General features: G+C 41.0%; 1 protein-coding gene across 1 annotated transcript in view; it reads left to right on the top strand.

Moving 5' to 3' along the window:
• Positions 1 to 15,798, top strand: part of PTPRG (protein tyrosine phosphatase receptor type G) — a 389,517-nt gene that overhangs the window by 269,148 nt on the left and 104,571 nt on the right. Inside the window, exon 6 of the mRNA XM_014872991.2 lies at positions 10,829 to 10,895. Within this exon, the coding sequence (XP_014728477.2) occupies positions 10,829 to 10,895 (67 nt within the window). The remainder of the gene's footprint in view (positions 1 to 10,828; positions 10,896 to 15,798) is intronic.

Below are 15,798 nucleotides of genomic sequence, written 5' to 3'. Positions count from 1 at the left end.
CCTCCATGGATGGGTCACGCTCCACAGGAGCACAGGAAAGCTGTAAGAAGCCCATGGAGCAGAGGCATGAAGGCTGGAGAATCCTGAGGAGATCTGTGGCTTTAAGACTATCACCTACTCACAGCATTTGATTGAATAGCATTCACTTTGCCACTGCTGAAATGTAGAACATCTTGAAACAAGCACACATGTCATGTTAGTTTTTGTATTTCTTTGTATTTCAAGAGGAAGAAACTGCTGCCACAAACTGAATGTTTGCCAGGCTTTTAATGCACTTGTATTTTAAGTGCTGTTTTTCTGCACAAAATTTCCCCATTTGTTCTAAACATGATCCATGATACTTGTTGAAATGTTTTTTTAAGGAACCAAGTGAGTTGCTGGGTCATTCTAACCAAGAGAAAAATAAACATCTTGACATATGATCCTCACTGCTTTTGTCTAGTGTTACACCAGGTGAAACGGGGGTTGAGCTGCTCTGTTGCTGCAGGAGCCTGAGCAGTTTAGAAGCAGCTGAGAAAAATAAAAATGCAGGCCACATCCTGCCACTCTTAATTCAGTGGCTTGAAGAAGATTGAGATGGACTGCCTCATTTCTCTCCCCTGCTTCTTGGAGTTCTGCTGTGACAGCCCTGGGACTGGCTCTTGGTGCACCCACACTTCTTCCCACTGGCTCTTGGGCCCCTGGCAGTGCTGCAGCTGGTACCCTTGGCACCTTGGCTGCTGGCATCCAGGTTTCCCCTGGAAAAACCCACTCCCATCCCCAGCAGCCAAAGCTGCTTCTTTCTCCTGTCTCCATGAAGAACATCTCAGGGGGTCGAAGAGCAGAGGAATTTCCTTGGAGAGGCAGGAGGTGGAGAGGAAAAGGTGGGAGAGTTGTGGAGGGATGCTCGGGGGGGTATGTGGGACAGTTTGGGAAGGGAGGATGCTGTAACATTTGAGGAGACAGAAACAGCTCACTGGCTGGAAAGAGACTACGAGGAGGATGTGGCAGGTGTGTGATGGAAGAGGGAGGCAACTCCGACATTAAAGTGGAGTCAGAAGTGAGGAAATTGAGGATTAGTAGGTGTTTTCTGCCTTAGGTACTATGAGTACCAAATTGTGCAAGGTCATAGCATTTTGTAAAGCTGCACACGCCTGCAAGAACTATATGACACTGAAAATTTACAAAAAGATAAGTAAAGATGGAAGAACTTGCTTGAAAGAAAATTACAATTACAAGACTGTATTGTAGTTGTCCTTTTGTGCTGGAAAGTATTAATGAAAAACACTGGTTTAATATTGGGTCTTGTACCACAAAGATGCCTGGAAGCCCAAGAGCCCTCCCAGCCCATGGCTGCTGCATTAGAGATGGGGAATTTGGTGTAGCAAAAATTCCTGCTGCAGTTTTGGGAGGCCAGTTTACAGCAACCTCCTTCCAAATGAGATAAAAGGAGCGGCAAATAAACTGTGTTGGAATTTTTTGTTTCAAAGCATAGGATTTAAAAAAAAAAAAAAAGGAATCTGCCCTACAATAATTTGTTTTCACTGGATTTCTAATTTAATTGTGAACTGAGGTGTGGTTGTCATTAGGGAAGTGACTGTGTAACTTAATTGACATTTCTGCATCCTCTGTGTTTGTGACTCATAGATGCTGGCTTGAGTCATCTGTGCTGCCTGGCTGGAGGGAGCCCAGGGCTGTGCTGGGAGAGAAAAAGACAGGACTTTTCTTGTAGAATGAATGAAAGATGTTGGGAAGCTGAGACGATTCCTTTCCTTTATTTTAAGGGAGAGATTTATGTGACCTCTCTCACTAAAATCCTTTGTGTTGGCTAGAAAAGGGGGAAATGCTGGAAATCTCTCCTGCATCCTAGGCAAGCTTAGCTGGAGCAATTAAATTAACCCCCTGCAAAATACTGGAATTCCAGATGTCCATCTGAGCTGCTCCTCTTCAGCCTTTGCATTTTGCCTAGGAAATTTTCCTGTTTAGCCAATCAGACTTCATTGCTTTATTTTCCTTAAAAAGAGGGAAAAAAAGGCAAAAAAAAAAAAAAGCTGAAGTTATTTTTTTCTCACTTGCACAATTTTGTACCAAATTCAAGCCAGGAGCAGAAGAAAATGAGAGCTAACTTCCATTTGTGGTTTCACAGTTTTGAGTTTAGCCTCTCCAAATGTGTGAAGCTGTACATCAAGGAGTGGGAGTTGTAAGATGATCTGGCTGTAGTGCTTGTTATATTTTTTCATTACACTGTTTCATCCTCCTCCCTACTTAGGTCAAAATGGTTATTTTTACCTAAAAACTGTAAATTGAGCAAATTGCAAAAACTCTAAAAGAAACCCAACTCTTTTCCTTTTTTTTTTCCCTTTTTTTTTTTTTTTTTAACTCAGAGGATGAGAACAGTTTATACCTGATGGCAGTTTTTATAAAATCGCCTCCATCCTGATAAAATGTTACCCCCTGGTGTGTCATTTTTCCAGCTGAACTGCTGGTAGGATTGAGAGATCTTGCACACTGCTGCTTAAATAAATAGACTACATGCTCTATGAAGAAATCATATTATTTTCTCAAAGGAGAACAAGTAGGCTCAGTGCACTGAAATTGCTTTAAATAAACTTGCAGCTACTGTAGCCCTTTTTTGCGCAGCTGCAGATGGCAAAGTCTATCAATCAAGCTTTCCCAGCTTTGAGAAGCTGCCACTGAAGCTGCCTCTCCTGTGCTGCAATTACATTTTTGTCCTTTACAGAACTTTGTATCTGAGATATTCGATTGGTCTAATCAGATTGTGCTTTTGGGCTGAACATACCTTTTGTTTTTCCTTAGATATATGTATAATAAGATCTTTCAGTAATTTGTTAATTGAATGAGCTATTCACTTGCAGTAAATTAGCTGCATTTGTGCAAGAATGATTTGGGGGAATTAATTGCTTCAGCAATGGAGTAAGTCAAAGTTTGGGCAAAAGAGTGCCTTACAAAAAGAAAGGAAAATACATTGTCTGTTGTTTCGTGCCATGCTGCTGGTTGCAAATCTTGTGATAGTGAATGGAGGAAATGCTGTGGAGGGGGAGCTGCAGAGTCTTGCTCAGCCTGGTGCTCCAATCAGCCCTGCCAGCAGGTTACAATGCACGATCGATGCTCCTCTCTGCTAACAAAGGAACTCAGTGGGCACAAACACTGAGCACTCTGAGCTGAGTTATTAAGCAGACTTCACTCTACCTCGGAGTTTCATGGTCTTGCTGGGTTTTTTTTTGAGACAGTCTCTTGTAGCAGGACGTTTCACCAACACACAGATTGTGTTCAATGTTCTTCTGTGGTAGCCAGTGCTTTGCTCTTTTTATGACACTGGTATTTCAGCCAACCTGTGGTGTAAAAGTGACTATTTATGCTCCTTGTGTTTTCAAGCATCCCCTACTGGACATAATGAAAGGGGAAGTTGCTGATCTATAACCTACTTTGTCCCATCCGAGTCCCAGGGTGTCTGCAACTAACTCAGGTGCAGAGGCAGCAGGTACAAAGGGATGCAGGGGCTGAAATAAAGGCTGTGAGGAGCAGTGGTTGCAAACAGCTTCACTGCACCCAACCAAAGATGAGAGACAGCCAGAACACCTGACCCCAAAGTCAGTTCAATAGCTTTTAAAACTATTGTGGTCCTCAAAAAAAATAAAGGAAAAAGTGCAGCTTCCTCTTTGGCACTGCTAGTTAATATACCCTGCTAGTAGATATCCTCCAAAGCTGTAGTGAAATATGAAGTTAATACATCACTAGCAAGCTTTCAGTCAGAATGATGTATTATTCAAAGTGGAATTAGCTAGAAGGATCAATGCACACCCATTACTCTATTTAAAATAATCATTGGAAGACTCACTAACTTTTTTTTTTCTCTTCTCTTCAGACAACATAGTGAATGAGACCTTTAGGAGCACCCCCTCCTCCAGCACATGCACTTCTATGACTTAAATATATTTTCATTCATAGCAGGATTATTAATACCTGAAGGCCAAAACTCAAATTTTACTCAGAGTTTGCCTTCAAATCCCTAAACCTGAAACCAGTTGCTGTAGGCAAAGTCAAAAATCAGCTCTAATGCACATTTTTTTAAAAAATCAAAGGTCATGGTAGTATCTGTGTGAAATAGTGCATGTGCCACCATAAGGTTCAGTGTCACATCTTGCCTGGGTACCTGTTATTCTCTCTGATTTTACACATGAATAGAAAATTGAAGTATTAAGGGGGCTGTTTCCATTTCTTGTTTTCCCTTACAAATACATTCTGCCGGATACTTACTTTGGGCAGTCTATTCATTACACAGCAAATGCCTTCTGCCTCCCTGCTCACCTCTGTCAGGCTGCAGGCTTCTGGCCAGATTTGTCCTTTTGCATCAGCTCATATGGGAGATGTGCAATTATAGCTTATATGGGGGAGATGGAAGAAAATATCATCTGTGGAGGAGCAGGAATATATCATTCTTGGATCATTTAGTGCTTGTGAAGGTGAAAAACTTAGAGCACCAAATCTAGCTTATCATTATGTCGGGAGCTCTGTAGGCATTTTCTTGGCTTCACAGATTGCTCAGTGTGCTATTGTGTCAACCAGTATCCCTTCTCACCCATCAATTCTCCTGGAAAGCTCCAGATAAACATTTCCTACTTTATTTCAAAGCAAAGCACATGTAAACTTTTCATATCAGTTCATCCACATTCCAGCTCCGGCTGAAATCTTTCACTTCCTTTTATTCAGTAATGTTTAAGAAACTAGATATTTATCCACAATCAGATTTTACAATGTGGACTTCAAAAGGGAGAGAGGCAAGAGGGGGGACAATGGAGTTAGTGCAGAGCAGAAGGGTGTGGACCACAAAGCCAGGATCCTTTCCAAGTGCTGCAGACTGATGCAGGTTAAAGCATCGTTCTTCACAAGGATTAGGAGTAGGGCCTGCCCGAGCTGATAGCTAGCCCTGAAATTTTTTGGCCCCGAAGACATGGATTTGAAGAGTTTCAAAAGCAATATCCCTAGTGCTTTCCCTTTAGTGAGAAAATAATGTTTCTTTTGATGGTGATTGTATTGGATTCTTTAAATCCTGTTGCTGTGATGATAAAATACGTATTATGTGGCACAGTGTTCACGTTAATGGGATTCTTCTAATTTCTGTTCTAAACCACTGAAAATCAGGTCCTTTCCCATAGAGATTGGGGACTGGCATCTGTCCAACACCACTGAGCTGATAGAAGAGTAAATTGTTTAACCATGTTGATTGTCCTGAAACCCTACAGGACAATTTAATCTGCAACCTAGTTAATTCATAATAGTTCTCTTTTTCTTTTTAGTTGTTTGTACAGAGTGCTTGGAGCTTAGGCTTTTGGCTGGTGAGTTGTATATCTTAACTGCAGGCTGTATGGGAGCTGAAGGCACACAGTTGGGGGAATATTACCCCTGACTTTCACTGTTGTAATTGAAAGTAGAGTTTGACACATTGGCATCTTTCTGTGTCAGCCATTGTCACTGGCTTCAGCTGCCACGGTTAAGTATGTAGTCATTCATCCTTGGCAGACACCGTCCTTTGCAGCATGAGAGGATGGTCTCTGGGTGTTAATGCTCAGCACTCTGGGAGCAGCTGGCTATATCGAATTCAAGGCATGCAGATTTTCTTGGCCATTTTACTTAGCAGATGGGTAAGGCTTGATAGATTGAAGATTTAGTTTCCAAGTCAAGGGCCAAATGTTGCAGTGGGAGAGAAAAGTAAATTATATCACTATTCAGAGGGGAAAGGCTCAGGTACTGTATCACAAAATTGTTGCCATTCATTTTCCTCTGCCTCGCACAAAATGCATGTCATTTCACCTTTCAATATAGCCGACTGTGGCATTCTCCTTCACTTTGAGATGCTTTGCAATAGTGTCTGTGAGCCCATTTAATGAGCTTGAAAGCAGTTGCTGCAAATTTATGACAGTTTAATGTCTAAATGCCAGATATTTTTTAAGGTGGAAATGAAAGAGAAATTTGTATTTTGTATCAACCCAAATAGGTGGGTTTTCTTCAGTTCTTTTTTCCCCCCACACCCTTTTCTTCCATACAACATCTATTTAAACATATTTTTAAAAGGAAAGTGTATTCCTTACTCCGGATCTGTTCAAATGATTAATATTTACCTACTTTTCACAAGGTAGCTGGTAGCAGTGATCATTAGAGGGCTTGTGGTGCTCCCTCCAGACCCCCTTGATTGGTGGGAGGATAATCTGGATTTCAGAGGGGCTGCCTGGAGCTTTGGGCAATGGGGATGTCAGGTCCTTCGGACAGGGGTCTGAGAGTTAAGGTCTGATGTTGCTGTGTGGCCTAACAGCTTCAGTGTGTATTTGGAGGTTTCTCTGTTTTTATTTGTTACTGTTTCTAAAATAAGCATGGTAAGATCAGTATTTTTGCCTGAGATCTTTTTTTCAGCTTTATAGAACTGTTTCCAGCAGAAAGGCAGGTCATGGATTACTTACATGACTTTAGCATATGGCTTTAATTATACAGCATGTGGTATAAATTTTAACACTTTACGTAGTCTGATGAATTTTGATAAATCGAGGTCTTCAGGAGGTTCTGAGTTTGTCCTATAAAATAATCAGATGAACAGAGAGCTTTGGCTGCTCTACAATGAGTGATAGAGAATGAGAATGGGTTTTTAGCATGCTGAGCTCAGTACAGCTGCAGCACAGGGGTAGTACCTCACCCAGTAAAGTCTGTTTTCACATGCTGTGGCTTGGTGGCTGGACTAGCATGGTCAGCCTGGTCTGTCCTCTGGTCACACTCCTGCTCTGCTCAGCCACTGAACTGCCCACTTTGGGGTATTAATGTTATCCTGAGAAGGGGCTGAGCTCCCAGGCCTGCCTCCAAGGGTACAGCTGTAGAAACAGCACTTTCGAGCACAGGGGTAACAACACATTGTGCTGCTGAGAGGCATTAACACTGCTGTCAATAGAGTTCATGGCTGATCAGCCTTGTTCACTGAAAAAGGAGTAATTTCTCAGTCCCTGCATCAGATGCAGGAGCTGTAAGTAAATCTAACCTCTCTAGAGTATGATTTCCACCGTGACTTCATGCAAAGAACATATCTGGTTTATGGCTGCAGAATGGGGTCATTGTGCCTTGCCTTTTCCAATATTGCAAATATTTGTCTTATTCATTGCATTAGCATCAAGCCATTCTTTCTATTCAGAATGGCATGTGCACCAGGTATTGAAGTCACCCAAAGGGTACAATAAACAAGAGATTTTACTTCTTCATGTCATGTTCACCCCGTATTTACCCTATGGTGAGAGCTCTGTTAGCACAGGAAACTGCTTAATGATATCTGTGTGTTTGTTTTTCCATTGTGCTTAGCATGATAGTTACCTATTCATTTCTGCTGAAGAGGATTACAGGCATTTTTCAATTATAAATGATGCACGCAAGCATTATTTAATCTGTTTACTGCAGACCTATAGAGTGTTAGTCAGTTTTGAGCAAAAACATCTTGTACAGGAAACAACATTTGTAGTAGTGGTACTGTGGGTATTTTAGGGCAATTTCAGGATGCTTTTCCATCTGTCTGTTAATACTCACTCTGCAGCACTGTAGGCTTGTGTTTGTGACTGGAATTCCTGTGGCTTAAGAAATTTGTCATTCTTAGTGTTTCTTCTGGTAAAATCTTGAAGGAGTAGGGGGGGAAAGAAAAGCTTTGCCCAGCTTAGGCAGGCTTGTGTTGGGTAAAGCCAGAGTGCCCAGACCCAGTTACAGATGTGTGATCTTCCTCCAAGGTATCAACAGAAATGTGCAATGTAAGGTCAATCTGAATAATTCATTGCTGTTTTCCTTCAGGATATGTTCATAAGATAATGAAAAAATACATGGCTGGAGCACATATATAACAAAGAAAGTGAAAAACAGTTTGTAGGAGGATATAAGCTCAGGCTTCATGACATGGAATCATAAAGCAGGTCAGAAGGACACTTCTTTTTCTGGAGATTTTTTCCTTTTTTTTCCTTCTGCTATTTTTTTCCCCTACTTTTTTTCCCTTCCTTTCTTTTAAGTATCAGCTGTTATCAGAGGCAGGGTTCTTGTATGGGTGAATCTCTGATCTCAACCAGCATGGTAGCTGCAGGCCAGTTAAACCAGAGATGTGCAGCAATGGCAATAGAACTTGACATTTTGGATTTCAGAAACCCAATTTCCTCTGTGAACACAAGCAGGAAAAGGATACAAAGAACTGAATAAAGAGAGAGAGAGATTAAATTCAAGGTGGATTTTTTGGGTTGTTTAAGAATTTGAAGAAGAAAAAGATGTAAGAAAACTTTTGTTCTGAAATCTGAACCCTTCCACAACATGAGAAAACTTTTGGTCACTTTTCTGATGATTTTGTCATGATTCTGAAACAGCTGTATTGAAGTGTGAGAGAACTGTGTGTGAATGTAAAGTAAGAAGAAGGAAAGCATCTGGAAGGAAAATAAAGCTATATCCCATGCAGGTCTGAATGACATCTCTGCAAGTGGTACTTGTTTGAATATGATTTTTAAAGAAACAGGAGATCCTGCTCCCCATACCACTGGAGAAAACAAAATTGCAGATGCATGGAGCATTTGCCTTCCAGTCTCCATAGAAATCCTGTGCCTGTTGGTTTTGTGCTGTTGAAGAACACAGCACATTTGCAGAATGTGCTATCAAAGAGGATGCATGGCTGGATCTATACAGACACACCACCTCAGATTAAAGGGGCGCTGCCAGGGCTGAGGTTAAGGATTGATCTACTTTGATACAAAATCCCAAAAGGAAGCGTTCTAACCTTTATGATCCTTTCTGTCTATTTGCTTTCTTCAAACTGATTGCAGCTGTCACCAGAAATAAAACCAAAGTAAACAAAATAAAACTCTACCACTTATGGTTAGGCAGCAATAAATAAAACATTATTTAAGTCCATAGCAAGATTTTCTTATGTTCTTGTTCTTAAATGGTGATAGCATTTTAATGATTTTTTTTTTCAATGGTGCCCATGGTTGGAGAAACCTGGATAAATTGAAAAGATGCAGGAATGTGTCTCACAACAGGCTCTGTATTTTTGGTGTTTCTTTTTTATTTGTCAGATGTCAGATAGAACCTACAAAGTGGGTAATTGGGTCCACTGTCCTGTGATTATTATTTATACAGGATCCAAAGTGTACAGAGCACCCTTTGGGCCTATAAAAGTTCATGCTTCAAAGAGCTTGCAGCCTTCAGGGTAATGGTGTTATGTCCAGTAACATCTGAGCTGTATATATTTCAAAGCTGCTTTTGCTGCTTTGATAATTTTATTGCATTTCTTGCCCTAGATGATCATTGCAAGTTCTGGAGTACTGTGATGAGGAGAGGATTTTCAATTTCCATTTACAACACCAAACCATTTTGTCTCTAGAGAAATGCATGAGAATGTGTCATGAACACAGCAGAGTAGTTCATAGGGCAAATAAATAGAAAACAGGAAAGTGGGTTGTTGTGGTTTATCTCAATGCAGTTGGCTGAGAAGATAATGAGGTTTCTAAGATTCCTAATTAGTTATGGGAAGGAAGGACAAGATGAGAGGCGCTTGTGCTTATGAAACTTGGGCAGTGGATTCCAATTTTCTTGTCGGGATGTTAAATTTGTGTTATTTTTACAGCACATTTTTTGGATGTGCTGTGGTCGATGAGGTCCTCCTCCTAGGAACAGCTCCAACTGGTTCTGCCCTTCATAGATTGGTGTGTTCCCTGCTGGGCACAGGGTCCTTTCTCAGGGTTTTCTTATCCTTTCCAAAGATATTAATACACAGCCATAATGTGATTAAACTCTGTTTTTCCTCATGACATTGAGGTCATCAGCAGGTAGTAAAATACAGTGCAGCTCTTTTGCATCTGATGTGCTGCCCATTAGGAGCTGTCCATCCAGAAATTATCAACACTGCTCAGGTTCTGAAGCTGTCTGGTGGGGGAAAAAAAAGGAAGAATGTACCCCATGATACATGGCAGTACTTATCTCTCAAAAGCAAATTGGCAAGTATCTTAAATAATGGAACATGTTCACAGAAATTGTGAGTTATTCCTGCAATACCTCTGAAGAGGTGAAAGGTTAAAAAAAAAAAAAAGCATTATTGGTGTTAAATTCCTTGGCTATGTGCAAGTAAGTGACTGAAATGATGGGTTTAATTTGGAAGTCGTGGAGCCCAATGGGGTTAATCCTTCCTGCTGCCTTTCCCTCCTCTCTCTGGTGCTGGATCTCACTGTTGTGGAGGACGTGGGCAATTTCTGAGTGATAGAAGGAATGTGACAGGGCAGGCAATTACACTGTCAAAAATTGATTATTTTTTTCCTAAATCCTCTCACAGAGCTTTTTTTGCCTTTCCTTTGTCCCAGTGGCACTAAATTAAATAAATTTTAAAATATGAATAGCGATGAGATGGCAAGGCCCAGCTCCATTAGGGCTGAAAGGGGTCCAACTTCACTGAGTGCACTGGCAGCATCAGATTTATGGCTGTGTTGGTAAGGAATGAACTGGTCTGAGATGACTTCTGTTTATCACAGCAGTTCTCCTCTATGAAAGCAGGAGTAGATGGAGAAAAATCAACCCTGCGTTTTTAGGCTTTGCAGGGCTGATAATGTGGTTAACATTTTAAAGAATGCAGAGGACACTTTTTTATTTAACCTTCCTCACTTTATTTTGTGACACCACGTACCTTTGGCATTTGTTGAAGATCCATTGTAAATATGAGAACTAAGCAGCTTGTTAGGTAACATCTTTTTATTTTTTTTTTCTCGTTAGAAGATTAAACTGAAACTGTTCTGCCTAATGCCAGAGTAGATGTAACCAATCCTGTATCCTTTGCATGTAGGTCAGTCAGAGGGACAATTCAGCACTGGATCCCATTATCCATGGGTTGAAGGGCGTTGTACATCATGGTAAGTACCTGCTTAAACTTTCTACTTGTTGGGAAAGGGAGAGGGGCAGAAGGGATCAGGTCACCCCTGGAAGGACACTGAGCCCACACATTCCTCATTCACTGATGTTTAAGGGCATCACAGCCATTATTTGATTGGTAAAGATCAGAGTCATTTGTTACCTGAGAATGGTTTGGGGTGAACAGTAAACAATTTGTTTCTTTTCAGTCAGTGCTCCAGAATGCATAAGTTATCAATCACAACCTGCTGCAATCTATCATTCATATTAGAACTTCGAAGGCAGCCTGGATACTTCACTCTGTTATTTATCTTCTGTTTGCTCTAAAAATACACGTCTCTGAAGTTTCTATTTGTTAATAAATTGTCTTTCAAATTTAGGGAACTGATAATGAAACAAAAAATTAACTATCTATGAAATTAATTAAACTTTGCAGCAGATGAACATCTTTCTGATTCTGACATAAATACGATCATTCAGCTGTTCTGATGTATATATCTATTATCCTTGAACTTATAGCAGGTACTAAAATAAATATTAATATATTTTATACTTTTATAACCGATATTTTACTTGGGAATTTTCCTGAAGCCTTACCACAGGTAATGCATCATCAGCAATGACATCAAGATGCTCCGGTTCCCAAAGTACTCTTGTCAGGTTTTAAAATAATGATTTGTAAAGTTTTAATAATCTCATTGTAATTCAAAAGGCATCTGCTGGAATGGTGCTCAGTACAATAATAAATCTCTGTTCCATCTATAGTGCTGTGATAAAACATCTTTGCACCTTTTCTGAGGATTGTCTTTAGACATTACCTAGTGCTGTAGAGCTTAACAGACACTTTTTTTCTCATGACTGCAAACCTAAAACTAGTTGACAGTGTTAGATTAAAACAAATAGGATTTTAGATTAATTGTTCTCCTTTCAGAATCATTTAACTTTGCAACTGGGAAGGCCAATAAATCCAAACACAGTGAAAAATGGGTTAAATGATAACATGCCATAAAGTCCTTCATTTAGAGAATTTTCCTTAGGTTTTGCTGCTTATAAATTGCAGTGTTCTGCTGTGAAATAAAAACAACACACTGAGCTGAAAAACTGGTGTGGCTTTCCACAAAAATAGAAGTTATTACCTTGCTGCCTCTGGATAACAAAACAGGCCAGCAAAAGCAGAGCTGGGATGAGTTAGGCTGCGAGGTTTTTTTCAATGTCTGTGTAATTTGACACTGCAGCCAAGCTGCCATTTAACTGGACTGGGATCTCTTTTTAGTTTTGTTCTTTACCTGCTTTCTATTCCAAGACTGCCAACCCCTGCAAGCACACAGTGTTTTAGCCACCTCATCAGGTTTTCCTGCTCCCTGTCTTTGCTCCTTGCAGACAAAACAGCCGCTCATGGACAATCACACCAGTGTCTCCTAAGAGGATTATTCCATTCCCAAAATTAATTGTTTGGGTAGGATGTGACTTGGTCCCGAGGCTGTGATTCCCTGACCACATAATGATCAGTTCATCTCCGTGCTGTCTTACCCACAGCAAAATCTGGGTGGATAAAAGCCGTTTATTTTTGTTTTGCACACAATGCACAGAAGTCTGCTAGTGTTTCAAGTAAAGGAAATCACTTGATATATTTCAATAGCTTGTTTCCTTTTCAAAACATTAAGGAAGAAAAAGAGGAAAATCATGCTTTCCTTCCTGTTTCAAAGGCCCTGATTAAAGGCCTTTTCTAAGGCTCTTTTGGTGGTTAGAGTAAAGGAATTTCCTCCTGCAAGGCAGTTGTTGAAAGAGATCGTTCTCTTTAACTTAAATATTGATAGAACACTTCAGTGAAGAATTCTCATATCATATCTCTCTTTTAATGCTATTATACAGAATAACAGTAAAGATGTGAGGGTTTTATTCCAGTTTCTCGCATTTCTTTTCTTGATGTGATTTACTTACATCTTAAACGAGCACAGTTTTGTGAATTTATCTGAAAAGCTTCTTCCTGCCTTCCATTTCTCTGCATTCAACTGGGACCCTAAGGCAAGATGGACTTTTTGGCTGAAATACAGTGGAAAACTCTTGTGGCTTTTGCATAGAGTGGTTGGATGAAGTAGGAATCCAACAAAAGAAGGCAAAATTGAAACCTTAAGTTTCTTTGCATTTTATAACATTTCCATTACCATATTGGTTTTAGGTGATTGTCACAATACATATAATGTAAAAATTAAGAATACATACAAACATTGAGGTTTTCTTGTCCCTCTCCCTCCATCTGGCAGAACATGTTTCCTGGGTTGTGCTGAACAGTCACTCCTTCCTCACACTCGTTCAGTTTTCATCACAAATCCTCATCATTCTCTTTTTTCATTTACTGGAAAGCCTGGTCCTGTATGGGAATCCCACTCTGCACCACACTGTACAGGGCTCCCACACTGTTCCCACAGTGGGGACAGATCTGGTAACACTCAGGTGGATAGAGAGATGGTACTCATGAATGATGAGCTGGTAGTTTTTAAAAAAATTTTTTGTATCCTTTTTCTTTTTTTCTGTGAAGTTCTTGTATTCTTACATTGCCCTTCCAGGGGTATGCAAACATTTCCAAAGTCAGAAGTACTTTCTATAGAAGCGAGAGCAATTTTTGCTTGATATTTCATCAGGGATGTGAATTACTTACTAATTTGATGGAACATAAATAATTGTGCCCTTCACAGTGTCACCAGCTTAGTAACAATGATAGAGAAACATACACGTAAAAATCAATACAGGCTTAGTTGCTACTTAGTTGATTTTGTTTCCTCATCTCCAGGCATAATTTTGTAGAATCCTAATGGCCACATTAAACTTAATTTTACATGAGCAGCCATATAAAGTTTCTTAGCTGGAAGGGAAACCATGGTGTACCAAACTGCCAAATGATGTCTGGATCTATGATAATGCTTTGGGGTTTGCCCCATGTTCTTCCTGCTGAACAGGATGTTCCCACACCTCTCCCCAGCTCCTGCATCTGCCCTCGAAGAGCAGCACAGGAGCACTGAGGAGACTCTTACAGGGGCTGTCAAATGCTTGTTGCTGCTTTTAAAATTGCTTTTGGTTTTGTGCTCTGCCAAGGATTTGTCACACCTCCTGCCAGCCAGGTGTCTGCTCTTCTCACTCCTGCTTTCCCTGCCCCAGGGCACGTGGAGAGCCTGTCTGCCACAGAGCCCAGCCAGGACTGACAGCTGGGAGTGGGCAGCCCTCCCTGGAGAAGGGCTGGGGTACAAGCAGGTGGGATTTGGATTTTCTGATGCTGACTTGTGTCTTTCAGCTCTAATTGCTGGGGGTCTTTTTTAGCTCCTCTACAAATGCTCTTCTCATCATGAAAGCTGGTGGGAAGAGCCTTCAGCAGTGCTGGTAGGATGGATGATGCATGTTGTTCACTGAAGTTGGATCATAGGTTAAAAAGTCACTGCTGCCTGCCTATGATTGCACCACACATGGAGCAGTCTTGGTGCTGCACAATTGACTCTGCACATCTGACCAGGGCTGGGTGCCCTGCCCTGAGCCCCTCTCTCTGAGCTCCTCATCCTTCTTCGGGATGCTGAGGATCACAGGGCAGGAAGGAGCTGCTCTTGTGCAAAGGCTGAGGAGGCTGGTGAGGCCTCAGAGGGAATGATTGTGCCCTTGTGGGAATAGGGGACTGTGAAATACCAGGTTATGTGTTATACAGTTGATTTGCATTAAAATGGTTATGAAAGCTTTTGTCTGCCACACGTTCCAGCAAGGGCTCAGAGGAGCACCTGGCAGGATGGAACTATTGCACAGAAACATTGCTTTTCCCACCTTTCCTGTCTTTGGTTTGCCCTTTTAGGTACTGTTTTGTATGTAAGCCTCTTAGAGAAGCCTTTTCTTTGTTTTTACCAGCTGCCTGGAAGGCATTAAAATGAGCCTTCTTCCCTGATGTCAGTCCTGGGGCAGCACCCAGTGCTGGAGGCTGTGTGACATTCTCCTTTTTCCAGCCTGGCACAGATGCTCTGCACAGGACCACAGTCCTATTTTATTGTGCAGGCAAAGTGTTATCAGAGGGGACAGCAGCCCACACTACCCCAGGCCCCTGGAAAATATTTCAGGGTGATGGAAACCATGTTTTTGTCACTCTGTCCTGTTCTTTGTAGCTGACATAAAGAATCTACACTGCTCAGCAGAAAATTATTATTAGAGCACAAATAAATTACCACAGCAGAAAAGGTTCAATGTCACAAAAACGGGGCTCTTATTCCCTTCCTTGTCAAAAGTGAGCTCTGAAAATCAAAGTGCTACCAGATCAAAAGCTTAGGTACAAAGTGAATCAATGTCATCTGTTGCTTGTTTGTGAACGTGAGGTGGGGTGTGAGGAGGAGAGGAACCTTTGTTTATTTAAAAGGGAGTTGGAAAAAAGTCTTAAAAAGCTTTAACTGGAGCCCAGCATGGAGCAGAGGATTTCCCTTGAGATGGGCCAGAAGTGGTCAGGCAATGATTACTAAAATTTCTGGTCTTGCTGGGGGGAACTTACCAAAATACAGTGGAAACAACTGCTTTAATAATGAAAAAGGATAGAAAATAAATATCTTGCACATCTCTCCAGTTGTCCTAGGTGAAAAATCAGTGAATAACCTGTTAAAATAAATCAGCACTAAAAAAGAAGCAATCTAGACAGTGTTAGTTACCCTGTGGATCTATCACACCAGAAGGCATAATAACAAGAAAACACCATTAGCACCATGACACGTTTTTTCTTTTGTTTTGAACTTCAACCAGAACACCGCCTGACAAGCTGTTTGCCTTCCACACCAAATATCATGGGGTTGTAGAGAAGGGTGGGGGAGAGGGGTGAAGGTGAGATGTGATACCGTGGGACCTCATCTTTGAAAGTAAAACTTTGAAGAAAGCAGCAGCTCAATTTGG

Source organism: Sturnus vulgaris, chromosome 11, assembly GCF_052056855.1.
Source record: "Sturnus vulgaris isolate bStuVul1 chromosome 11, bStuVul1.hap1, whole genome shotgun sequence".
Lineage (NCBI taxonomy): Eukaryota > Metazoa > Chordata > Aves > Passeriformes > Sturnidae > Sturnus > Sturnus vulgaris.
This window is presented reverse-complemented; position numbering and strand designations above follow the sequence as displayed.